Raw genomic sequence first — 27,235 nt, forward strand, 5'->3', positions numbered from 1 at the left:
TGCTACAGCGTGTGCTCCTCTACAGCAGACCGTGACGGCTGTGCGATCGGCCCATCATCAGAGCAGGTAAACCTGTGTTTGGATGCTCTCAGGGTATCTAAATCGAAACTGAGAGCTGGGCGAGTGTGGTACATACGAGAGTATTAATTGTTCACATTTCTCATGTTTTATTAATGCACTACAATGGAGTCGTACACACATGGGGAAAAGGGTAGCAGAGGCCGAGCTCACATATAATATTTAATGACAGTCCCATTAGAACTTAATTTGCAAGTAAAGTCTTTTATTGGAAGGCAATCTTTTCCCCATTTTTAAAGACCGCACGACGGGATACGACAATATCTGGGGGACATATCTGCATAATGCATCTCCCCTCAACTTTGAGAATGAAATAATTTGATCTTTCAGCCCATGACGATAATGTAGTAATGAAAACTTTTGTTACCCTCAAACTATACTAAAGGTATGCCCATATCGTCACCTCTCTTTATAGCAAAAAGATAAGATATGAGTAGAGGCTGTTTGATGCATCATTACCTGTCAACAGCAACAACAAAAACAACAACAAACACCAAATTCACTGTCTTACTGGTTGTAACATGTTGCAACAAAAACCATTTGTGTCTAAACGTTTTTAGACTGCAGATATAGTGTTACTGCTCAAAAGCATTTAAATTTTAAATATATATATATATATATATATATATGTACTTTCAACTAATTTTAATACCTTTTCTTATTTTTGAAAGCCATGTAAAACATGTTTCAGGGATACAAATTCGATATAATATAACCATAATGATAATAATGATGATGATATAATAATAATAATAATAATAATAATAATAATAATAATAATGCCCTAATGACAGCAGAGAAAACCATAATACAGTATTTAAGTTTTCAAATATATTACTTCGGCATGAAAACACACACACACACACACACACACACACACACACACACACACACACACACACACACACACACACACACACACACACAAAAATATAAAATTCTCACAGCATCTACACAGTTAGGAAAAAGTTTAGTAATGTTCTATTATGTCTATGGAGCTGTTAAGGCACTTGTCCGTTAAGTCTCTAAGAAGTCAGATCCAGGACCGAGGGCCCCTGCTGGCCGGGGGGACTCTCTCGCGGGGCAGCTGTGTTAATCGGAGCAATAGGTCTCCTTCCTGCCGGATCAATGTCAGCACAAATTTCAGATTGCTTTCCTGATGTGTGCCAAGTTATCTGTGATTCAACATTAATAGGTTATTGAACGAAGCCGGCGTTTAGGGAGCAGGGCCGTATTTCACGTTATTGACAAATGCACACAATTTTCTCATTAGCATACATTAGGAAAAACCGGAATGAATCTTGACAACACCATCCGGGAACAAGGCTTACACTCACTCACACACACACACACACACACACACACACACACACACACACACACGTGTTTAAACAAACGGTGGGTTCGTATTCGTATGAGAGGCGGACACATGGAATAAAGCCGGTGTGTACAGCGTGATACAAATTACACCTGGGAAAAAAGCTTGAGCATCCCCAAGAAACACCACATGTCAGGGAGGAGGAGGAAATGGGAAGAGGCGACAGGAGCCTTTTTATGTTTCAATAAAATATTCCATTATAAGCAATGGAAAACAATACACGGCACCGTCCTAAATGTTGTGGCCCTCGGTGCGTCGCTCCCTTCCTCTGTCATAATGTATTAATTCACACCTCCGGCATAAATACTTTCACACATTTGCTGCACATTTAAGTACTGTACCGTCTTGCTAGGTAGGCCTAAGGAGTCCAGCTAGCATAACAAATTAGCAGCGAGGCTATGGCATATCACGGCATGCTGTTGCTGTGCATGCATTATTTGTTCCCCTCATATTCCTTTCGCAGTGACAGACAAATGCAGAGACGCACTAACAAGCGGGTAAATACTTGCACTAACATATGAACAGACATATTTTAATACGCGTGATTCTATTTTTCTTCCCCCAGCTGGCTCATTTCACAGCGAGGTATTTCCTCAGACAACCCCCCCCCCCCTTTGGTGAAATGTCACGCGTGGATGACAAAATGAAAGATGGCAAATCAAGAACGGCGTGCCAAATCTCATGACATTTCAGAGCATCTGAAGGTCAAGTGGTTTGTCAACATTGGCGTGGCGTGACAACAGGCTGCCTTCCAGGTAAGCACGTTACACGCAGGAGCATTCTGGGGGAAGGGGACACTTTGAAAGTGGGACATCGCTCTGTAGGTTAAGCTGCCTCATGCAACTAAAGCATGCGGTGAATATCGTTCATAGTGTGTCGGTCACTTGTCCCTTTGTGTTGTATTTGGGGGTGCTGTTGTCCCTGGCATCTTGAGGACCTTGAGGAGATTCTATCAACACGCTTGTTTATTCCTTCCAGTGCTAAATAAACTATCAAAGACATAACCCAAGGCCGCTCTGCAGCAAATGACTGCAATAATGGCCAGCAGGAGGCCAGGGCATTAGCACGGCATTAGCTTGAATTATTCAGCATTCACCAACATAGCATATCATTCCATAAGCTAGGTGTACATTATTAACTAGTGTAGAATTATGTCACTTATTTCCCCTCGCTATAACCATTACAAGGCAGGAAAAACAAGAGCGGGATGAGGGTGCTTTGGTTGTTGGCTCGCCCTCAGCCACCGTGAAGCCATTTGACAATTCGTGGCAAGTTTTTCCCAGGGGGGAGGGCGTGAGGTATACATTACCAGACACCATCACGCATGAGGGTTGGCTCAAACAGCCTCCACCGCAGCCCCCATTCCATATGGATATGGATTCAGACATAATCTCACACCTGTCATAACACCTTAATGTTCATGTATTGTAGGTCAAACCCGGTCTGAATCGATATTCGGAGGCAGGAGAAGAGAAGGGAGAGATCCATGTTTGCTAGGACAGTGCGTTTTTGGTGTTTGGTAACGTCCTCAACTTTGTGAAATATCATAAAAAGCAAGAGGAACAGCCAAGTGTGTGACATTAGACGGGATTTGAAATAAGGGCCGACTGTCCAGCCGAGCAGACAGACTCCGGCCTCGTGTTCCAACGATGCCAGGGGTAAATATTTGCTTTGACATTTGCACTCCATGCAATTTCCTTTGGCTCAATGGCATCCCAATGACATTTCCATCCAAGTCATAGTGGCCCTTATTAGAGATGTGTTTGCCAGAAATGGCACATATGTTTGAATTTTCAATGTAATTAAGCCGTATTGGGGAAAAAAAAGATGGAAAAGCAAAAATCCATTATCTTTTGTGGCCTAAAAGCCAGCTTGTTTAATTTTTCACCAGCGTTTCCGCTAATGTATTCAGGAACTATGAAACAAGGCAACAAAAAAAAAGAGCTCTCAGCGGCTGCTAAGAAGACGAGGACGTGATTAGAGGACGCTTCGCCAGAGGCTTGCACAACAGTGTCTATCTTAAGAACAAATGCATTGTAAATGCTGTTTACTTGCGCGTCATCTTGTATTTGATAATTTCAACAACCTTTTGGGGGGAAAAGGAGACAGAAGGTATTGATCGGGATTGGGGGCGAGATAAACACTTATCCAAACAGATACCTTGCTCTCAAGATTAAACTCTTGCCCAACTCCAGAAGCATTAATAATTGCGGCGAGGACGGAGCCCAAAACAGCAGCATAAGATAATTAGTCACACCGCGGCTGAAATGGGGAGGGCAAAGAAGCAATCTGACTGAGGGATGGATCGATCCCTGCTGTGGGACGGGCAACAAGTCAGTCGCTGTGATCAATCTTGTGAGCCGAGTCCTTCGTGCTGTTTGGCAGACTCTTGCCCCGTGTGATTGCATGCAGAAGCATTCCATCTCACATACAAGTCATTTTCCCTTCTCGCCTGCAAACACACGCGTGTGAATGAGTGGACGTGCACACATCGCTACATTAACACCACCTACAGCTCTGGCTGGCTACTTGTCAAATGGAGACAAATGTCTGTGTGAGTGAAAGACTCCGGGGGGTGGGGTAGCACCATGGCTTTGCAAGCCTTCATTGTTGACTTAAAAGCCATGCCCCCCCCCCACTTTTCTCCCCAATTGTAACCGGACAATTACCCCACTCTCCCGAGCTGTCCCAGTCCCGGTCGCCGAGCCAGGGAGGGCTGCAGACTACCACATGCCTCCTCCGATACATGTGGAGTCGACAGCCGCTTCTTTTCACCTGACAGTGAGGAGTTTCACCAGGGGGACGTAGCGCGTGGGAGGATCACGCTATTCCCCCCCAGTTCCTCCTCCCCCCTGAACAGGCACCCCGACTGACCAGAGGAGGCGCTAGTGCAGTGACCAGGACACATACTCACATCCGGCTTCCTGCCCGCAGATACGGCCAATTGTGTCTGTAGGGACGCCCGACCAAGCCGGAGGTAACACGGGGATTCGAACCGGTGATCACCATGTTGGTAGGCAACGGAATAGATCGCTACACTACCCGGACGCCCGTTATAAACCATGTCAAAATTTCAGATTCTCCTCATCACAAGCGGTCCAAACCACGGAGCAGTGAAACCGGCTTAGGGATGACAGGGAAGGGGAAGCTCCCCCAGTATAAACTGTTTGCACAGCAGCGTTATCCAGTGGCTGGCCACAGGTGGGCTTTATCTGATTAGGTGCTGGTGATGCATAACAGCAGGAGCAGCCGACCAGTTGGACGGTAATTCATCTCCCCTCTGTTGATATGCTGGAGGAGGAGGAAGAGGAGGAGGAGGAGAGCGAGGAAGGACCGGGGTGGGGCTTGAGTGGGTTACATCAACGGTAGTCCCCGCATAGCCTGAGGATCAAGCACCAATTGGGACCGGAATACGTAATTATAAGAGCTCTCGGGGTGGAAAAGATGTGTCTGTGTCTCACTTTCTGTGTGTGTGTGTGTGTGTGTGTGTGTGTGTGTGTGTGTGTGTGTGTGTGAGAGAGAAAGAGAGAGAGAGAGGGTGAGCGAGAGAGAGAAAAAGAGAGAAAGCGAGAGAGAGAGAGCATGAGACAGACAGACAGAGCGACAGAGACACTGACAGAGAGAGCGACAATAGAGACTGACAGAGAGAGAGAGAGTTTGTGGGGTGAATGAGTCGGGTAATAACATTTTGCGTTGGTGCTGAGTGATGGGTGTGAATCTAGAGCGGAGGTGCATGAGTGTGTGTGTGTGTGTGTGTGTATCAGATATCTGACAGCATGCTAAGCTGCGGGGAACACCCACCGCAGTGGAACTGTATACAGCTAATTGACAGGCTGTTTGAGGCAACGCTCCAGATAGCCAGTCACTTTCACGCTCCCCGGGCCTCGGTCTCCTCGCCAGGGGAAAGCGGGCGGTCAGACGGGCGAGGTTGTGCACATGTGTGTGTGTGTAATGGGTTGGGGGGGGCAGTGGCGTGTGGAGCGTGCAGACGCTGAACCCATCAGGGATCCGGATGTCGCTCTCACAGTCATCTGCTCATGTGTAGCACTCTCCGAGACAGACATGTCACCCTGAGAGACGGAGCGGGTGCCAGCTGAACAGCGCCCCCCCCCCCCCCACACACCACCGAACAAAGAAGGAGAGCATGAGGGAAGTTTCAACAGGATGAAACAAAAGCGGAGACTGTGCGCTACACATGCAGGCAGTAAGAAGTCAGACAACACCTTCGCTTATTGGACTCTTGCAGGCTGGTGCTACTAATAGAGTCTATTTTCTGAGGAAAGCTGGTCTATTGTACGAGCAGACCCTTTGAGTCCTCTGCAGACGCTTGCAGGCGACCCTGGCTTGTTCAGCGGGACTAACTCACGCCTTTCTTAGTTAAACTCCAGTAATTCACTTTCTGATGTGAACTCGTTTCCCCCCCCGCCCTTTCATCACGTGATTTTTCTAACGCGTCGAACCAAGTGTTCAATATTTGTTCATTCATCCGTCATTCAAACGCAGGATCGAAGAAGGCGTCCCCCCGACACGTCACTGCTTACCACCGGCTCTTGGGGAAGAGTCCTCCGCGCCAATTCTTTACAGTATTGATTTACATTAATGTGGCCAAAGATTTCATCACAATGTGATAAATGGCGGCGGTGGCGAGATCAAGATCATCTGGGGCCCGTGCCATTAAACATCGAATTATCTATGAAAACACCCTCCCCTCCCTACAAAAGGGGCTTTGGTCTCGGGGAATGACGGATTGCGGGAGAGAGGGCTCTTTAATGGTGTCGCCGTTAGCTCGGGTTTTATAGATCACCCTGTGCACTCGTCCTATGGCCATTGAGTTGACTGTATGAATATATGCAAAAGGGGTCCGTCCTTGCTGAGAGCAAAATCTGATAATGCAGCGGCAAACACAGCTGTGAGTCAGAACAAGCGGCCCAGTGCCTCTGTTTACATGAGCCGGAGGCTTCGCCCGTGCTCCCGCACCGCACCGCACAATACATGAAGAGCCGAGCGGCGAGTGAAATACAAATCTATTTATTCATGGCTTGTTGACTCAGCTTTATCTGCCGCAATTAATCCAAGTCAATAATGTAATCTTTAATTATAAAGAACGCCGTTAGTATCTACATCAAACAATCACAGCGGTCCACAAATGTCGGTAAGAGGAGAAAACAAATTTCTCCGCTGGGCGATTATGTATTTCCATGCACCAAATTAGATCAGCCAGACAATTTTGTTCTTCCAGGCTGCAGAAAAGACTTCCTTCTACTCAGATTTATGTTTATATCGATGCGATGGCGTTACCGAAAAAGCTCAATACGGTGATTGTGACCGTTTCCTGTGAATGCAAGGCTTGTGATTTGAGATGCTGGGCTTCGACCGCACGAGCGACATCAGTCATGCCGGCCCTGATGTGAAGTAACGACAAATCCATGAGAGGTTCTTTGCTGAGAGAACAATATGCAAAACATCACACATGATGGAAGATCTGGTTTACGAAACTGCCTAATGTCAACCGTTATTTCAATTACTTTTCATCACGCGGCTTTCCCAAGAGCGCCACACGGCCATTACCTAAACAAAACATCTGGAGCTCCCGGAATGATCAATCGCAAGCCAGCACAAGCAGCAAGCCAATCTGACGTAGGCCCCGCGAGAGAAAGAGTAATCACCTACAGTATGGATCACTATTTGTTTGTGTGTGCGTGTGTGTGTGTGCATGTGTGTTATGAGGTGGTGTGGGCATATGAACACTTAATGTGATTAATACCATATCACCTATAATCATGGCATCCTTTTATTTTCAGGCTCCTTTTATATTCAAACTTGGTGCACCCATTCATTTTTTATGGGAATCACACACGCATGCACACACACACACACCCATGCAAGGAAGTAAATGCATGTGAGGGCATTTTTATCTGCCCCTCCGATGTTCAGCCTCATATCTGTTAGTGCATTGCAAACCCCCCCTCCCACCACCACCACCACGCCTGGTTCCACAGCTCCCAGTCCCTGCCTTCCCGATATGCTCCCAGTAGTGCTGCCCTAAGTGTGTGTTTGTGTGTGTGTGTGTGTGTGTGTGTGTGTGTGGAGGGGGGTCAGGGGGTTCAACTAAGTGACTTGTCATGTGCGGCGGCAGCAAGTAGCCTGTAACAAATCTAACTGACAGCGTCAAAAAATGCCGATCACGGAGCCCATAGAAGAAGAAAACAGTGTCGGGGGGGGGGGGGTTGTTGGGCAGGATCTTAATCCGTGATGAAGTCATCCCCGGCATCAACGGGTAGCCATGAGAGGTCTGTCTGAACAGCTGACACGGGACAGACATTTCCTGGACATCAGAAGCGGCTGCTAATTGACAAGCTGTTGGGGGGTAGGGGGAGGGGGGGGGGAGTCCGAGTGTCACGGGGTATCCTCATCAAATGTGCTCAGCGCACACTATAAACTTTTTACAGTCATGTTGTCTCGTCACGTCGCGGTCCAACTTTTTCGGCTGCTGGTAGGAGCAAAAACATTTTCATTTGCCAGGTAAAAAGATCAGACAAAAAAAATACAAATAAAAATACAATGTGTCGGGATGTGTTCTTGTGTTAGAGATGATTACAATGTTGCTACATGTCTTTGAAGGCAGATATATATATATATATATATAGGCTACTAGTAGGAAGAAAGATAAAATAACAGATATCTGTCGATACAATGTTAAAGAAACCAAGGGGGGGGGGGAGATGTGATTGCTGCCATTTCTTTGGTCTGCAATATAGCACATCAAAGGTAATGATTTGCAAACCCTGTGATGAAACCGAATCTTTAGGTCTCACGAAGGTGAGCGTATCAGTGTTCAACACAGCCTATTAAGACCCGACAGCCATACTTTATCATCACTAAAGCAATTGCATATTCCTGTTCCTCCTGGAGAGACGGGGGGGAAATCCATCTCTTGCAAGGACAGTGGCTTTAATAAATAGTGCACAGGACACAGACACAAACTCTTTCCCTCTCACTCTCTCGTCTCACACACAGACACACACACACGGCTAAACAAAGACACACACTCTTATGGAAATTGTTTCATTCCTTTTAGTCAATCTGGCTAATGCAAAAATCATGTATGTCTGTCTCTAAATATTTAATCTTAACAGCGGCCAGATTGAAATACAGAGTGGTGGGGCACTCCCTCTCTCCCCTGAAAGGTACGAGAGCCGAAGCAGAAGCAGCCGCTCTGCAATGTCAGATAGAGACGGGGAGAGAGCAGACAGGGACCGAGGGTGGTGGTAAAAGGGGGAGAGAGAGAGAGAGAGAGAGAGAGAGAGAGAGAGAGAGAGAGAGAGAGAGAGAGAGAGAGAGAGAGAGAGAGAGAGAGAGAGAGAGAGAGAGAGAGAGAGGAAGAGAGTCGGCTATTTTAAAAGACTATTTTGTTGCCATGCACTTTCAGCTGCTGGAGTCGGGGGGAGGCATTGAAACCGGTTCCCCGGAAAAGTACACAACCACATACAAGAAGCTTTCCATTTTCTTTTTCCCTGGGAGCAGCCTTTGTTCCATAACATATTAGAATCTGCCACACGCCGAAACCCACGGCTGCAAAAACGAGAAGGAAGGAAAGGAAAAAAAACAAACCCCGTTGCTGCTCAGAACTCGATAAAAGATACAAGCACAATGACTAAGACAAAGCTCTGAAGCTCGCATACAGAATTGTATCCGGGGAACCACATGGTTCTCAGAGATGGCTACCGGAGCACGCTGAGAATTTCAATTATGGTCCCCTAACGCTATCGATTTCCCCCCTTTAACGTTCACGCTTACAGTTTTGTATGAACAAGAACTACCCCGGAGTGACACGCTATTCCTGCAGGTTGTCTGTAATGTGGACAATTTCTCTGAACTAGTTTGACATACTGTGTCCGAGTCCTGACACTGAGGAAACTTGATGGAGACCGTAAGTAACGTGAGAGAAATGGCTCATTACGTGAGAAGCGTACGGCAGCAACTTATTACAAACTTCCTCACTCACCACAGCGAAGTCCTCCACCGAGCAGTTTTGCCCGCTGAAGTTGCAGCTCATGAGCATCTCTTCCAATTGATGCCCCGTCCTGTTGAAGATGTCCTGCATGTCGGGGGCAGGATACTCCAAATCAGTGGGCTTGTGTCCATCCTTGTTTTTCGGCGGCAGACCCGTCAAGTTAGCGAGGTGATAGATGTCGGCATCGGTGAGCGCGGAGAAGCGAAAGCGGTTGATGTTGCAGATAGTCACGGCGGGGAAAACCATCTCGGGGGTCGCCTCTTCATTCAGCGCCGTCACGTGAGGATGCTCCAGGTAAGAGATGGCACACTTTGCCGCCTGGTAGAGGAACAGCGCCAGCGAAGCCAGGAAGGCGAGAGCCCAAAAGGTCTGCCGAATGCCCAGGCGACCGGAGACAAAGATGTGGTTAATCCCGTGAAGAGAGCAGGAGTTGGCAAATCCGGCCAAGTCCTTGGCCGGAGGTGTGCAGCTCTCCTCAATCAGGCTCTCCCTGTCCCCATCCTGCTTTGCTTTCTGCTTCTCATCCTCCTCTGCAAATTTGATTTTGCAAACAAATTCGATAGGCATGGGGGCAGCCAGGTCTGCGTTTGGGTTTTGTTTTTTTGGTAGCAGCTATCAAGCCCTGGATCACTTCCTTCCTTCCTCCTTCAGCGTTTTGTCCTCTGAACAGGATACAACTCCAGAAAAGAAGGAGGGGGGGGGAGAAGAGACAGGAGAGTTTGTTGTTTCTGCTGCTGCTGCTGCTGCTGCGACTGATACTGAAGCTGCTGCCTCCGCCACCACGGCTCGCTGTGACTACAGCACTGCTGCTGCTGCTCCACCGCTACGGCTCTGGATGGTTGTCTCACTACTTGATCAGCGAGCACAAGTCCTGCTTATCAGCAGTAATACAGCTGTCAGAAGAAAAAAAATACACACACTCACGCACACGCACACACATACACCCTTTGCTCCTCCGCTTCAGAGCCACAGATGAAGATGCAGCGTTTTGAGCTGTGCTAAAATAGGCAGAGGGTCACTTAATAATTCATGAGAAGGCAACATTGTGATTATTTCCTCCTCACTGGCATCAGCCCCGGTCACACCCCCACACCCCACCAAGCTCCGCAACACCACCACAATGCTTCCCAAACACAGCCCCCCCCCCCCCCGCCTAATCCCCTTGTTCGGATTGCGCTCCCACTCCTTGACTGGAATAAAGTTGGTGTCAAAGGTTGTTCTGCCAAACATCCGGTGCTTGATGTGAACTGCAGTAGGGGGGTTGGAGCGTGCGGGGGGGGGGTCATCACTTGTTAACACCACCCCCAAATAAAGCCTCAGGAGAACCCCTAATTGGAACAATAATGAGGAGTGAGAGAAGTGGAAATGAGCGAGAGGCAACTCCCGGCGATCAATCGTCTCTTTGGAGCTTTAAAAAAAAAGAAAAGTGAAAGACTATTGATTGAGCTGATGCATCTGTCAGAGATTAAGAGAGGTAGTAGTACAGCGGCCTTGTCTTATCAGGAAGTAATGGTAGCATCGCAGGCTCCAGCACGAATTTGAATTAGTGGATGCCTCCTGATCTGGTCCCCGATGCTGCTAAAGATGTTGAAATAAAAGTATTGATCTGCCCTCGCCCCTATCCTTTACAACCCCTGTCTTTGTGCTGTTAATAGCCCCTTTCCGAGTTGCCAAACAAAATTATGCAAATAGACGAGCCATAAGTGAAATCCCTAATGCATGTTATTTCCCCCTTAAATGGGATTAGTCATGCGGGTCACATCCCGGTGGGCTTGGACATTTGGAGAAACTGCATATTTAAAAGTAAATTGAGACACTTTTAACACACATGCCAAGTCGAGTCTGTTGGAACAAAGGAGGGGTGAAAAAAACCCTGAAATTACAACACTGAAGACCTAAAACCAGAGAGACCCTGCAGTACCCTCTTTCACCTCCTGTTATGTTTTTGGTGACAAGGGGAGTCACCTGTAGAGACAAAGAAAATGTTCTCAAGTGTTAGAAATATTCCCTTTTTCGGCTTCTCATTTAGGATAATATGAAGCGAAGCTCAAAACTCAGGAGTAAAACTAGTCAGGGACAAATAGAAGCAAGAGAAGAAGAAAGCCACTTTAGTTTGTCATTGCACAGGTTACAATGAATGTGTTCTCTACATTTAACTCATCCTATTGTACAGCAGCAGTGGGCAGCTTCAGCGCCTGGGGACCAACTGCAGTTCTTCTGTCCATTGCCTTGCTCAGGGGCACAGGCAGGAGTATTAACCATAACATGCATGTCTTTTTGATGGTGGGAGGAAACCGGAGCACCCGGAGGAAACCCACGCAGACACAGGGAGAACATGCAAACTCCACACAGAAAGGACCTGGGACGGCCTGGGGTTCGAACCCAGGACCTTCTTGCTGTGAGGCAACAGTGGGCTGCTGTGCCGCTCCAGTATCCCCTCCACACACACACAGGCTTGTTACTCCTGTCATGTAGGCTTTTCATGTCGCTGACTTTATGTTCTTCTGCCAGAAAGTACAGATGTCTTATGAGATCGCCTCCTCTGGCTTCAGATAATGGTGCCATGGTTTGGCCATGTCTCAGGTAGACAGAGAGGTCTGCTGCAGATGGACTGTTTTATGTAGGCTCTCCCCAAGGATGCCGGCTTTATTTAAAGTCTCGCAGGAGGGAAGGTGCTCATCATTCAGGTTGGGGGGGGGGGCTCATTGTATGCATGGACGAAATACCAACTGTGAGGAAAAATTTTGCAGACACAACTGACATATGTAAAAAATGTAAAAGAGTGGACTGCATTATATGTGTGTTTCTGAACTGTAACAATACCCAGTCTCCACAACTAGGCAGCATATGTAAGTATACACTCACCAAATGTGCTGTATAAATTAACATTTTCAATATTGTCTTACAATGCAGGACATTGAAAGACAGAATTTTTTAACACAAACGTAGCACTCTCACAGTCCAATCATTACAATATACAATTATACATGTATTAATTTCCAGCCACGTAGAACTTAAATACTTGCTCCTTTACCATTTCAGTAAATGGTGCCATTTATTTACATCTGTGGCGTGTCAGTGGTTTCAGCAACCTGCTGCACTGATGCATGCATTATTCTCAGATCAAAAGGTCCGATGCATTCTCACAGAGACCGGGCCTGGACAAGCGAGACATGCCATACATGCCTGCATGTAACAAACATACTTGTTGCTGGCATTCAAAGCACCAACGCTCACAAATACCACGCATATTACCTCGAGCAATGACATTTCAAAAAACTAATACATCTTATAAACCTTACATAAACTTATCGGCAGCTTGATCTGGAATGTAAACCGCTTGTGGGCAATGCAGAAACACTGTAGTAGATCTGTAGTATGCACTTCATTTAAACTAGGTGTGAATAGAATTACACCTTAAGCACTTACATGCTGAGGCGTTAATACGTTAGCTAATTGTGCAGTTTCGGAGACAGATCGTCTGTTTACATGCTACGGCGCCGTGCTGCTGCGATTTGGTTGCATTGGTATTTTCAATACATTAGTTATTGACAGGAAATGTCTTTGCCTCAAAATGCCAGCCGCGCACTCCAATTTAATCCCAAAGAGGCTGACAGTTAGAACGGCACTCAATTTGACATGTGCCGTCAATCAACCTGAGCTTTCACACTTGTATGTATGTAACTACTGTATATGAGATGCGCATGCTTTGATCAGATGAAGAGGGCTGAATACGTCTGGGCCGCTACGTCAGCAGCAACCTCGCCAGGTACCGCTAGTAAACAGAGGAGCTGGCTCTGTGGAACAGGCTGGGGAAAATGTCAGATTTGCATAAAAGCCACTTGTTTTTTTCGTCGGTGCTTCTTACTCAGCAGCGAGAGGCTGGAGAAGCTTCAGCTGATGGGATTGATACTCGCTCTGTTTTGCTAAGAAAACATGGGAGGTCCCCGCTGAAGGAGAGGTACATTACACTACTATAATGCAAGATCTTGTCAGGGGTCTCGGCTGAGCGAAGCTCCCCGTGTCTGTGCTCTACAGTGAACTTAATCCAGGTGTGACTGGCATGTAGGGTTAAAATCCCTATTTAACCTATCACGTCCCTTTTACGACCTTGGTGCATATGAAATCCTTAAGGTCACAGCTTTCGCCTCCATTACTCTGTTCAGTCCATTTCCAGAAAAAGAGCGGATGTTATTAATAATAATGCTGGATGTAATCCATGTATCTAAGAAGAAGAAGAAATGTGACAAGAGAAGGAATTTATGGGCGTCTGGGTAGCGTAGCAGTCTATTCTGTTGCCTACCAACACTGGGATCGCCAGTTCGAATCCCCGTGTTACCTCCGGCTTGGTCGGGCGTCCCTACAGACACAACTGGCTGTGTCTGTGGGTGGGAAGCCGGATGTGGTTATGTGACCTGGCCGCTGCGTTAGCACCTCTTCTGGTTGGTCGGGGTGCCTGTTCGCAGGGGAGGGGGAACTGGGGGGAATAGCGTGATCCTCCCATGCACTATGTCCCCCTGGTGAAACTCCTCACTGTCAGGTGAAAAGAAGCGGCTGGTGACTCCACATGTGTGGTAGGAGGCATGTGGTAGTCTGTTGCCCTCCCCGGCTCGGCGGGTGGAGCAGAGACCGGGACGGCTCAGAAATCGGGGTGATTGACCAGGTACAATAAGAGAGAAGAGGGGGGAGAACCCCCCCCCCAAAAAAAGAGGGAATTTACAGCCTTCAGACTTACTCTGAATACAGAAAGTGAAGCATATGCGGTGATGTACAGACAGTCTGGCTATGATGCTTTATTGGCAGCACGGTGGCCCAGTGGTTAGCAATGCTGCCTCACACCAAGAAGGTCCTAGGTTCGAACCCCAGGCTGTCTCAAGCTCCTTTGTGTGGAGTTTGCATTTTCTCCCGTGTCTGCGTGGGTTTCTCCCGTGTCTGCGTGGGTTTCCCCCAGGCGCTCCGGTTTCCTCCCACCATCAAAAAGACATGCACATTAGGGGTCAATACTCCTGCCTGTGCCCCTGAGCAAGGCAATGGAAAGAAGAACTGGAGTTTGTCCCCAGGAGCTGCAGCTGTCTACTGCTCCTATACAATGGGACGGGTTATATGCAGAGAACAAATTCATTCTAACCTGTGCGATGACAACCTAAAGTGGCTTTCTTCTTCTCTTGCTTCTATTTGTCCCCGACTAGTTTTACTCAGGAGTTTTGAGCTTTGCTTCATATCATCCTGTAACCTGTATGATAACAAAATAATGTGGCTTTCTTTCTTTTCTTCTTTCTACTGCAGCAGTCAGCGTCACAGTATTTCAGTTAGGCTGCCACATTTCTGATCAATACTTCAGTCAGACAGTCGTCTGGACCCACTCTGAATGCATCCTGTCTGTACACCTTGTAAACACACCGTGTTATATGTAAAAAGTGTTATGCATTAGAAAATATTGATTTACTCCTCTTTCCCGTGGCTAGACACACACTTTGGCACATGTAACACGTATCAATAAAGGAAAATATAACCCGAGGGTAGATCGGCTGAAGACGTCTCACTATTAGTAAGAGATACGAGAGCAGAAATGTCCATAAAGATTACTGTAGGTGTCTAGTTGTATTTCCAGTGTAGAAAAGTGCACTAATACAGGATGATACGGTTCAAGTTCTTTATCTCAGTATGCAAAAGGGATAGATCTCAATAGCAGTTATTTCCCTTTCCTTTTTTTTTTGTACGTGTGAATAATGTTTGAGAAGATGGATCCGGCAGATTGGATTCTCCTCGTGTCTACACTCAGTGAGTTTTTTTGGTATTATTTTAAAGGAAGTGACATTGCCGTTTGTGAGAGGGAGTCGAAGGCGGAGAAGTTACTCGATACTTTGTCAGTGTTTACAGCGACAACGTATCTGATGTAGACAAACGAGTCGGCGGCTTACTTGGATGTTTTGGTACAGAGAAAGCATCGAGTCACACAGCAACGCTGCAACGTACATCAGTAAATTAGATCTAGCGGGTGGAAAGAAAACAAGTTTAGAAAACTGTGTCTACATCAAGGGAGCAAGCTAGGTGAAACGGAAATATAGTTGTTATAATAAGAACTATGAATAATTATAATATATGAATGATGAGGTCACCAACAAATTAGAGAGGATGGATGTTACTTGAATATCGGGCTATATTTGGTAAAGATAGTCATCGTTACATGCCAAGAGACCACAATCAACACACAGCCTTGCTCATAGGCTGTCATCCATGCATTTTTTTTTTTGGACAGGTACAACTGACTTTGCTATGGAAAATCCCACTCAGGAAATGTATATTGATATGGAAATGCCCATGCAGACCGGCAGTTCTGATAACACCGAGGGCAGTCTGATCGGATGCGAAAGCGGGGCAGGCTAAGCTAACTGTTAGCCCATGCAGACTGGCGGTTCCTATAACACCGAGGGCAGTCTGGCGTTGACTGTATTTTTGCTGTCGTCGTGTGGAGTGCGGGGAGATGTGTCGAGGGTGTCTGGCTGGGGGAGCCGGCGTCAGATCGGCTAAGGGAGCTTGGTCTGCTGCGTCCGGGGGGGCCCAAGGACCACATCCCTGCCCAGAGCTGCGCCCAAAAAAGGAAACACCGAGGGCAGTCTGACAGGATGCGGAAGTAGGGCAAGCTAAGCTAACTGCTAGCTCATGCAGACCGGCAGTTCCGACAGTCATCCTGGCTAGCGTTCGTTCTCCTGGACAGTGAATTTTTTTTTTGTGGATATGTTGGATATATGTGTGGGGCAGCACGGTGGTACAGTAGTTAGCTCAGTCGCCTCACAGCAAGAGGGTCCTGGGTTTGAACCCCGGGGTAGTCCAACCTTGGGGGTCATCCCAGGTTGTCCTCTGTGTGGAGTTTGCATGTTCTCCCCGTGTCTGTGTGGGTTTCCTCCAGGTGCTCCAGTTTCCTCCCACAGTCCAAAGACATGAAGGTCAGGTGAATCGGTCATATTAAATTGTCCCGAGGTGTGAATGTGTGTGTGTCAGCCCTGTGATAGCCTGGCGGCCTGTACAGGGTGTCTCCCCGCCTGCCGCCCAATTACTGCAGGGATAGGCTCCAGCATCCCGCGACCCCGGTTGGGATTAGCGGCTTGGATAATGGATGGATGGAAAATCCATACTAATGCTCAACTCTATCAAAAAATTTATATTTCAATAAATCTAATCCAAAATTCTGTTAATCACAACAGAGGTGAGCTAAATGACCTCTGACTGGCGATTCTGGGCGGGTCAGACTCAAGAGGGGAACATGCAGGGGGGGATTTGGGGGAATTTACTCACTGCTCCGTTCGAATTCACAACACTTCAGCTTTCGTCAGCGTTCATGTCTATGAAAATGCTGAAATGACGAGTGTAGCTTGGGAGGTAACAAATCAGCCTGCATTAATGCTGAAATTGGACATGCCTTGGTTCAGTGGCTTAGTTCAACCTTGGCCAGCGCAAATTCTGCTACCATGCTATAATGGTACATGAAAGTCAGAAGTTCTACTGCCTAATGAGAGCACTCATTATTGAGGTTGTGCTGGCTTTGGAAGGACCATATGGGTACTCATTTTGCTGTCTATGTATGAACATATTGCCCAAAGGCAGGAGCAAATATGGGGAGTCTGTGCAGTGGACTGAGCAATTGCCATGCTTTGCACACCCGAGTGCAAAGAGCAAGGTTCACTGACTTTTTTTTTTTATAGCCCTGAGGACCATTTTTCTGCAAGTACACACACACACACACACACACACACACACACAAACACACACACACACAAAGGGAGTACAGCTTTACTCAACAAAGCAGCCTCTTACTCTTACACACCCTCGGTGTTTTGTTAGAAAAACAGGGATGTGGGTACCAAATAAATTGCGGGGTGATGGAAAGTGCACCTCAAATTATCTCAGTAGACGTGTCAATATGGACACAGAAGCGTACTTCAGTTTGTACTGTGTTGCAGATACCTGGCATCAGACTGATTTAAATAAATACTGCTTTCTCATGCCTACAGAGAAAGGAGAACACACCTGCAATTATTGATCAATTGCTAAATCTAAATACTTTTTTTTTGCTGTTGACAAAGGCCACCTACTAATCAACTTGTCTAATAGGTTTCTGCCTCTCTGGCTGAAGGTCAAGGTCACAACGCTGATCAGACAGAAGCGTTTCCTTATTTCCTTAAATGTGATATTTAGCTCTCTCTCGGCCCACCCTTACATGAAAAATGAACGAAATGCCCCTTTTCCCAACAACCAAGTGTGGAGCAAAAGATGAATGTCAGCGGCTGAATCTTCCCCAACCAAAAGCCATTCATGCGAATACTTCTCAAATATATATGATTTATTGTTAATAATAAATGTCTTTTTTTTTCTTCTCTCTCTAACATCCTCTTAATACACACACACACACACACACACACACACACACACACCAGCTTCCTCTCCTTAAGGCTCGTATTGTCAGGCTTTCTCTGAACAGGCTGCAGCAGGACGAGGCCGTATCGCCAAAGGAAATCACCATTTGTGCTTCGGCTGCTTGCATCTTAAATACAGAATATCAATCTGGCCTTAAAAGAGTATGAGAGCGAACAGCGGGGGGAGGCGGGGGGTCGAATACATCTTTTGTAGGAAACTGCTGTTAAGCTTTTGCATGATGAGAAAAAAAACCCCATATCAGCTTGGCAGTGTGAGTCTATACTCCAGCCAAAGTGGCATGTTGTATAATTGATACTGTATGTTTTGAAGGAGACAGTGTGATTAGGGGGCGAGAAAGGGGGCAGTATTTCAAATGGACACCAACCTTTTCTCCGCCTCCATGAGCGACCCGTTTGGGTTTGATGTCTTGATGCGGCGCGGGGAGGCGTAGTTGCAGGACAGATGCTGACTTGTTATTTGGCTTACAGCCTGTCAGCTTGGAACAGATGGGATGTGGTGGTGGGGGTGGGGGTGAGAGGAGAAACGCCTGGAAGGTACCACTGACCCCTCTTCCCCTCCCCGTCAGCGCCACCAACGACGCAGCACGCGCATCACGGGCCCGACCCATCTTCTGCTGTGACAGGAGCTCACCTGCCAAGCCCCCAACACACACACACACACACAAAACAGGGCATGCTCCCCCGCCAGCTGTGCAGAGCAGCCTGTGCCGGCCGCCCTGCTCAAATCTGAACAAACTGCAGTTTGCTCTGGGGGAAACCTTTATACGGAGGTTCTCATGCATTTGGGTTATCAGATTTCGCAAATAAATAGCAAAAGTACTCTGTGGGCATGCGAGCGTACGTGCGTGCGTAAGTGTCAGCATATGCACTTGTCGTCAATGGGTCTAATGCATCGCAAACTAGAGGACTGCACTCGGTAAGTGCAGATCTCCGCCAGGCGTATCTCCCCTTTTCCGGTACTTGGACTTGGCAACAAACCATTTTTTCACCTACTGGGAGAAAAGCCATACACACACACACACACACACACACACACACACACACACACACACACACACACACACACACACACACAGAGAAAAACCAGTGTTTTTCCTGCCATTATAAGACTATTGTGCAACACCCAAGTCGATTGAGCGGGAACTATGGGGAAAAAAATTGATAATCTGCAGAGCTCAATCTAAAAAAAATCTACCTAACAAAAACGTTTTGCCTTTCAGTCTGTGGATGTGCAGCCTCCTATGGGGACCCTCACATGAAGGTGACCCAGTCTAACATGAAATGACAGAGATCAGGCTATCATAATTTCAAAGCCCTTATTAAAGGCATCAAATGTGTTTAACTGTCGTGATTTTCATGATATAAATGAATCAAAGTGAATGGCTGCTCTGCTGATTGACTTTCCTTCATTCTAAAACAAGAAGAAAACAAAGCTCAGCCATGGGAAATATGTTATTGTAGCTACCGAGATGATTTCCGACTGACTGATTAATCCTACTCTTGAAATTGTATTTTTAAAGCGGGGTTTTAACATGTCACCTCCACGTGGCGGCGAGGTGAATAAGGTTAATTATTTTTGGTTCATCCCGTGTTCCTCCAGGTCTCCTGTGCTGAGATCAGCAGCGAATGATTTGTTGTCTTGCAAAATATGATCGACTCGTTTACTTTCAAGACTCCTACACGAATACATAATGCTTTGGTTTCAACACTACTGCTGCCTGATCTGACTCAACTGTAGATGTGAGTCGCGCATGTGCACGGTTGACTCAGCTCGGGCAGTGCTGGTCAAGCGAGCTAGAGAGTGAACGAAGAGAGCGAGCAGCTATGACAAGGAAAAAACGTCTTTCGAAGGTTTTGAAGCAGCAACCACGAGAGGTTCTTCATCATACACTCATAAGTGCGCACGCACACACACACACACACACACACACACACACACACACACACACACACACACACACACACACACACACACATGCATAATCCCTTCCAGACTACCGCCTGGTGGAGATAATTAGCCTTGTCCACTGATGAATACTAATATGATATTTTGAGATGCAAGACTGTGTTGTTTTGGTGAAGCCATTTTTTTAAAGAATTGAGAAATAGCTTTTTCGACTTCTTTAACTTTTACTGCAGAGTGAATGCAAATCAAGAGAGGCTTTTTGTTGTTAGTGAGAGGAGGAAATGGTGGGTGGGGGGGGGGGGACTCCGACAATAACACATTAAATATAAACAGCTATAGTTTTGAAACTGTGTTAGAATTTATTTATACAGCCAGGCTCTCTGCTAAGTGGAGACTGTCACAGCTACTTTCCACTGGAGGAGCTGAAGTTGTAGTCTGTAAAAAGGTTCTGATACTTTGGATGATGAAAGTACTCAGCCTGTGGAGCCCCGTCCCAAGGGGAAAGTCCTGACGCAAGATATTAGAACCCGAATAAATCCTGTAATGTTGCTGTATCATCTCTGCTCTGATCAATCTTGAAAGATCAATATGTCCGTCTTCAGGCATGGTGTCTGAGGGACGGCGAGGCCGGCACCTGCTCATTAGCATTTGCTGAATGATTGGTTGACGAGAAGGGCGGGGGGTGGGGGGAATAGGGCAGGAGGGTGAGAAGCATAAATATTGCAAAACGGTCACCCGATAATGGGATTCTTGCAATTGCAAATAGTGACAAATCAATTTTACACAATTCGGTAAGCTTTAGCATCACCCGTCTGCTGTGAACCAATCGTGGCGGCAGGTGCGGTTTATTACAGCTCGGAACAACACGCTACTAGAAGTTAGCTGCTTGTAACAAAATCTGGTCACTCATAGTGAAGCGTTCACTTATCTGTCAGTGCCTCGTATTGTTCATTCTTTATGAACGGGCCTCTCTTTGCTCTGCGTGGCGAAGATAAAGAAAGCAATAACTGTCTGTATTAAAAGTGTATCCATGGCGCTTTTGGCTCGTCAAAGCAAAGGGATATAGCAAAACAGCACGCCAGTACTTGTTTATTTATTCATGTTATGCTTGCTCCCAGCAAAAACAAAGAGTCCTATTCAAGTCAAACAGATTAAATTCCCTCATTAGAGAACAATTAAGTACTTAAATTTATTGAGTTGTGTCATGGTTTTTCCTCTAATATATAGATATCTTTATATATTTGTTTATCTTTGGCAAAAACTTCAAAGGTGACTGGCTGTTGTCTCACAATAAAGCAAATTACAATGGTTTCAGCGAGGTTTCTTTGAATATTCCATTAGAAGTTTGAAAACCTAACTGCAAATTGATTAATAATACTTAATTGTACCACTAGAGCAACTGAACTATCGGCCATATTTCTTAAGTCCATACCCACTTTGTCTAACAGTTTTATGTCCTGTGTTTCTAAGCCAATATCTGTGCACAGCAGAACTGAGAATTATGGGTGGATATGGACACATTTTCCAAAATATATTTAAGCGCGTTATCCCATCTTTTTATCACTCTTGATGGCAATCCAATTTGCCTTTGAAAAGGATCGTATGGGTTTTTTTTTTTAAGCTCAGTAGTCAGCAGCTAGAGAAACTCAAAGGTTACAGTATTAACCTTGGTGGAGCCTTTCCTCTGTACAGTTTACAATTATGCATCAGATTGTGTTTTGTCTCAGAGTGCTTACTTCAGAGGGTATGTTCACTTATGTTTGACGTACATTTACACAAAACACTACACGTTTCCGAGACATCCGGTTTTCAAATGATTTCTCCAGGTCCGGTTTGGAGAACTCAAGTCATACATCAAAATGTCATGTTATTTTTTCTTTAACCAAAGCCATCCACAATGCATATGCTGTTCAACTGAAGCAAAGAATCGTTTATATTTGTTTTCACACAAACAAGGAGCAATTGATAAATTGGATTAGCACACAGATTACCGTCCATGATTTAAGGCATATTGTGTTCAAGCACATTATGGCAGAGGTTAGATCCATTGTTTCTTCTGTAGTTATTATCTCTATTCGAAATGTGGTGGTTGTTGGTAAAATTTGAAATTGGTACTAGTTTTCTTAAGTCTTTTTGGTATCCTTAGTAAATTAAATGTAAAAAAAAAAAATCCAATTATGAGCATGCAAATTATAGGCATGGTATCACATGCACAAACAAGCAGGTGCTCCACCAAACTCAAGTCCCCCTGCCACCCACCCACACACACACCCACACACACACACCAAGTGCATTGTGTTGCAAGACTTTTGATAAGGAGCAGTTGCGTTTGCTTGAGCTCCATGGCCAATATGTGAAAAACACAGCAAATGTGATTTTTTTGGACTAAAACCATTACATACAGTACATTTAGACCAAAGAAAACATAGGTTTCCATTGTATTGTAGGGGTATTTAACTAAAGTGCGTCTTTAAGACAAATTAAGGCAAACATGGCCACAAGTATGTGGACACCTGAACGTCACACATGTGCTTGTTAATGATCTCATTCCAAGGACATTAATATGGAATTGGTCCCCTCTTTGCTGCTATAACAGCCTCCACTCTTCTGGGAAGGCTTTCCACTCGATTTTGGAACATGGCTGCAGGGAATCGCTCCCATTCAGCCACAAGAGCATTAGTGAGGTCGGGCACTGATGTTGGGGAGAAGGCCTAGCTCACAGTGAACGTTCCTACTCATCCCAAAGGTGTTTCATGGGGTTGAAATCAGGGCTCTGCGCTGGCCAGTCAATGTCTTCCACACCAAACTCATCAAACCATGTCGTTATGGACCCCACCCCACCCCCACCCCCCCGTTGTGCACAGGGGCATTGCCATGCTTAAACAAGAAAGGGCCTCCCCCAAACTCTTGCCACAAATTTGGAAGCAGACAATTCTCTAGATTGTCATTGTATGCAGTATTATTAAGATTTCCCTTCACTGGAACTAAGGGGCTAAGTCCAAACCATGAAAGACAACCCCAGACCATTATTCCTCCTCCACCAAAATTTACAATTGGTACTATGAATTCAGGTAGGTAGTGTAATCCTGGCATCCGCCAAATCCAGACTGGTCCATCAGGCTGCCAGATAGTGAAGTGTGATCACGCCAGAGAAAGCGTTTCCACTGCTCCAGAGTCCAATGTCGGTGTGCTTTACATGACTCCAGCTGAAGCTTTGCATTGCGCATGGCGATCTTAGGCTTGTGTGCGGCTGATCAGCTATGAAAACCCATTTCATGATGTTCCTGACGAACAGTTTTTGTGCTGACGTTGCTTCCAGAGGCAGTTTGGAACTTGGTAATGAGTGTTCTAATCGAGGACAGACGATTTTACGTGCTATTCACTTCAGCACTTGGCGGTGCCATTCTGTGGTCTTGTGTGGCCTGCCGTTTCACGGCTGAACCGTCTTTGCTCCAAGACATTTCAACTTCATGATAACAGATAGATAATATAATAATAGCAATATAATAATAATAATAATAATAATAATAATAATAATAGAGTGGTGTAGACAAACAGATTTGCCTGAGTAGCATGTAAATGTGCACCAGCTGGAATGACCCAAAAGATGGCACTCAGAGGAGAAGGTTCAAGTGAGAAATGTAAAACAGTGAGCAAGGCCTCAAAGATGGAATGCCAGAACTGAGTTAGTTTCGGGCAGGACCAGAACATGTGTAAGAGACTGGCAGTGGCTTATTTACATCTGTCACATATTGGGTCTACATTTTCTCTTTGCACCAATGAAGGCGGTGCACTACTTTGAACTGAATTATGCCATGTCCTGTGCTTAAAGAGGAAGAGTGTATTCTCTTAATTACCAAATCCCAAGTGTCCCCTGGGAGAGACATTTCCATATCACTCTTCCATCGATTGTTTTTAGGGGTTCAAGTGGTATTTGGCCAAAGTATTATTTGCATAATAACATATACTGATATACCATTTTTCAGCAGGGTTAATTTCAAGAATGTGTTCCAGTTAGGTCTGTGGAGGGACAACTGGGAAACGATTAAAGTTAGATCGAGTAAAATCACTAATCTGCAAATATCTGAAAATGTGAGTAAAAAAAAGGTACATTAAACTTCTCAGACAGCCGATCGAAAGATGCAAAAGCGTCATCAATAAATAGGCCCTCTAAAGTGAAATACAGGGGACAAAAGACTGATTTAAAAAAAAAAAATGTTTTGTAGTGGACGTACAAATAGGGAGATCTTTAAATTTGAAAGGCTGTCTAAATTGTTTCCAAATCTTAGTAGACCCACATATCAATGGGTTATCAGTAAATTTGGATATAGGGAGAGCCCAAGGGAGTGCTGAGCAGACAAGCAAATGCAAAGATACATGAAAGACAGATGACATCTCAAAGGCTAACCAACATGGAATTTCGGCGCCTGTGACGTAAGACTACCAAAAAGGACAGTGCTCTTACATTAGAGGAACAGTAATCTTACTGAAAATTTGGTAAGGCTATTCCTCCAGCTTCATGAAAGCTTTGCGTATCCAAGGCATTTTTCCATTGCAAATAAATGATGACATAAATGTATCTAGTGAAGAGAAGAACATCGTTTTAATATAAACTGGTATAGATTGAAAGAGATATAAAAATGTGGGTAAGATATTAATTTTAACTGCATCAATACGACCTACGAGAGATAGAGGGAGCCTAGACCAATGTTCCAGATCAAGTTTAGTACAGCCTATCAGAGTTATCCGAAGGAGTTGAATCAAGTGCAACTGGACTTGGTATATATCTGTGAAGACGTTTCGCCTCTCATCCAAGAGGCTTCCTCAGTTCGTGTCTTTCTGACTAGACCAAGCTAGTCTAACTGGCTGGTGATGAGACTCAGCCATCTATGCAAAACTGGAAAAACCATCCCTCAACAGAGGAGGAGGTCTGCGACATCACCTATCTCCTACTTACAATGCCATCCTTTCATCTCTACCCAGGAGACTCAAGAAGCCTAGCCTCCAAGAACAACAGTCGGTCACTAATGGCTCCAACGACTCTCATGACCACTGAATAATGAAGTCGAAACTAACACCCCCAACGACCATCGCTGCTAAACAAATGCAAAGATAATAGCCCCGATGGCGACGGGCGCGGCTGGACATCGGAGCACAGGACAGCCACACATATCAATAGCTCTGATAACGATGGTACACAAAAGAGCCACTCATATCTATGGCTCTGTTAGCGACGGGCGTTGGTAAACATCGGATCACAAAGAGCCACGCATATCAATAGCTCTGACAATGAATCCTAGAGGATAAATGCTGACTCTCATCACCAGCCAGTCAGACTAGCTTGGTCTAGTCAGACAGGTACGAACTAAGAAGCCTCTTGGATGAGAGGCGAAACGTCTTCACGGATATACGTATACCAAGTCCAGTTGCACTTGATTCAACTCCTTTGGATAACCATGACCTGGATGAATGAGAAAATTAACAGACCTATCAGAGTTAGAAAGTTACATTTAAAAGATTCGATTCCATTGCCGACCAAAACAGGGATCACCGAATCGAATCCTCGTGTTACCTCCAGCTTGGTTGGGCGTCCCTACAGACACAATTGGCTGTGTCTGTGGGTGGGAAGCCGGATGTGGGTATGTGTCCTGGTCACTGCATTAGCGCCTCCTCTGGTTGGTCAGGGTGCCTGTTCGGGAGGGAGGAGGAACTGGGGGGAATAGCGTGATCCTCCCATGCGCTACATCCCCCTGGGGAAACTCCTCACTGTCAGGTAAAAAGATGGAGCTGGTGACTCCATATGTATCGGAGGAGGCATGTGGTAGTCTGCAGCCCTCCCCAGAACGGCAGAGAGGGTGGAGCAGAGACAGGGACAGCTCAGACGAGTAGGGTAATTGGCCAGATACAATTGGGGAGAAAAAGGGAACCACCCCCAAAAGAAGATCATGATATCTCCGCGTTACAACAATGCCAAGATAAGTAAATTTGTTAGTTGTAATCTTGTCTTGAACAGAAGTGAGCTATGTGGACATTTATCTGCCATAGAGTTAATTGGGGTTAGTTCACCTTTATGTAAATTGAGTTTATATCCGGAAAAAATTCCAAAATCCTTCAAGATCTTAAGGATGCAGATTAAGGGGTCAGATACAAAAACCAACAGGTCATCAAGAAAAAGTGATGTCTTATGTTCCTGGTCTCTATGAATACCACAGATGTTGTTGTCGCTACGCAGGGCTATGGCCAGAGGTTCTATTGCTATGGCAAAGAGCGGGGGGGGGGCTTAAAGGGCAACCCTATCTAGTTCCTCTACCCTAGCTGGGAAAATGAAGAGATTATATCATTTGTACATATTGAGGTCTTCGGGGACGAGTACAATAATCTGACCCAGGATATAACATTAGCACCAAAGCCAAATTTTCGCAAAGTAAAAAAAAGGTAGTCCCACTCCACCTGTTCAAAAGCCTTTTACACATCAAATGATATCACCACCACTGGGGACTGAGAAGGCTTAGAATAAAGAATGTTAAAAAGATGACAAATATATATAAGAAATGAAAAATTAAAAAAAAATGAGTGCCTGTTTTTGACAAATCAAGTCTGGTCTGGGGAAATTATACCTTGAAGCACTATCTCTAAACGGTGAGCCCTGGAGACGTGCCACTCTGCATGAGTACAAATTCCTACTGTGGTTTGATAAGCCAATGTTTGGCAAAGCTGATGTGCAGGAATTCTGCTGTAAATTGCCATGGATATGTCTGGGGTTTGATTTATTTCAAGTGATTAAATAATGTTATTTGAAAGAATTGTGATGAAAGCTTCATCATAAAGCAGGAGAGAGTTAAAGCCCCACGGTCGGCAAGATAAGGGTTAGTTTGGTAAAGTTAGCTCACGAGTCAGCCAGCATAGCTATTTGTTAGCTCAGGGAGCTAACATCAATAATATAGCCGGAATAAAAAATAGCCCTGGGCTTTTTGACTCAGGCTTTATTGTATTGTAATTCCATATCGAACCATGAATTCAACAACAGCAATATAATATAACATAATCAGTTAATGACCACATCAAACCTCCACACGGGTATCAAAACCAAACATCACAGTGTGCTACAATACGGCCAACTATAGCAGGGCACAGTATACTCTGCATAGTTTCTCGGCACAAATAAGACACAAGATAGGTCAAATAGCAAAACAGCCTATAAACACACAAATGTATGAGCATTAAATCAAAAACAGAGCATGCCAGCCAGCCCACAAAGGATTGAGTCCTCATCAACAACAGTTAAAGTTACCCATTACATACAGATGAGCACAATAATTTCTTGGTAATTTAAGACATCAAAATGTGAGGGTCACGTATCAACAAACTAGCCGAGAACAACACTCACATACATGAGCATTGTAAATACCAACAGAAATAGGCCA

The 27,235-nt window shown here is 45.5% G+C and overlaps 1 protein-coding gene across 1 annotated transcript in view; it reads right to left on the reverse strand.

The window, feature by feature from the left end:
• asic4a (acid-sensing (proton-gated) ion channel family member 4a) overlaps positions 1-10,037 on the reverse strand; it is a 94,629-nt gene extending 84,592 nt beyond the window's left edge. Inside the window, exon 1 of the mRNA XM_056289665.1 lies at positions 9,462-10,037. Coding sequence (XP_056145640.1) covers positions 9,462-10,037 — 576 coding nt within the window. The remainder of the gene's footprint in view (positions 1-9,461) is intronic.
• Positions 10,038-27,235: the final 17,198 nt, after the last annotated feature.

The sequence above is a fragment of the Lampris incognitus genome, chromosome 11 (assembly GCF_029633865.1).
Source record: "Lampris incognitus isolate fLamInc1 chromosome 11, fLamInc1.hap2, whole genome shotgun sequence".
NCBI classification, from domain to species: domain Eukaryota; kingdom Metazoa; phylum Chordata; class Actinopteri; order Lampriformes; family Lampridae; genus Lampris; species Lampris incognitus.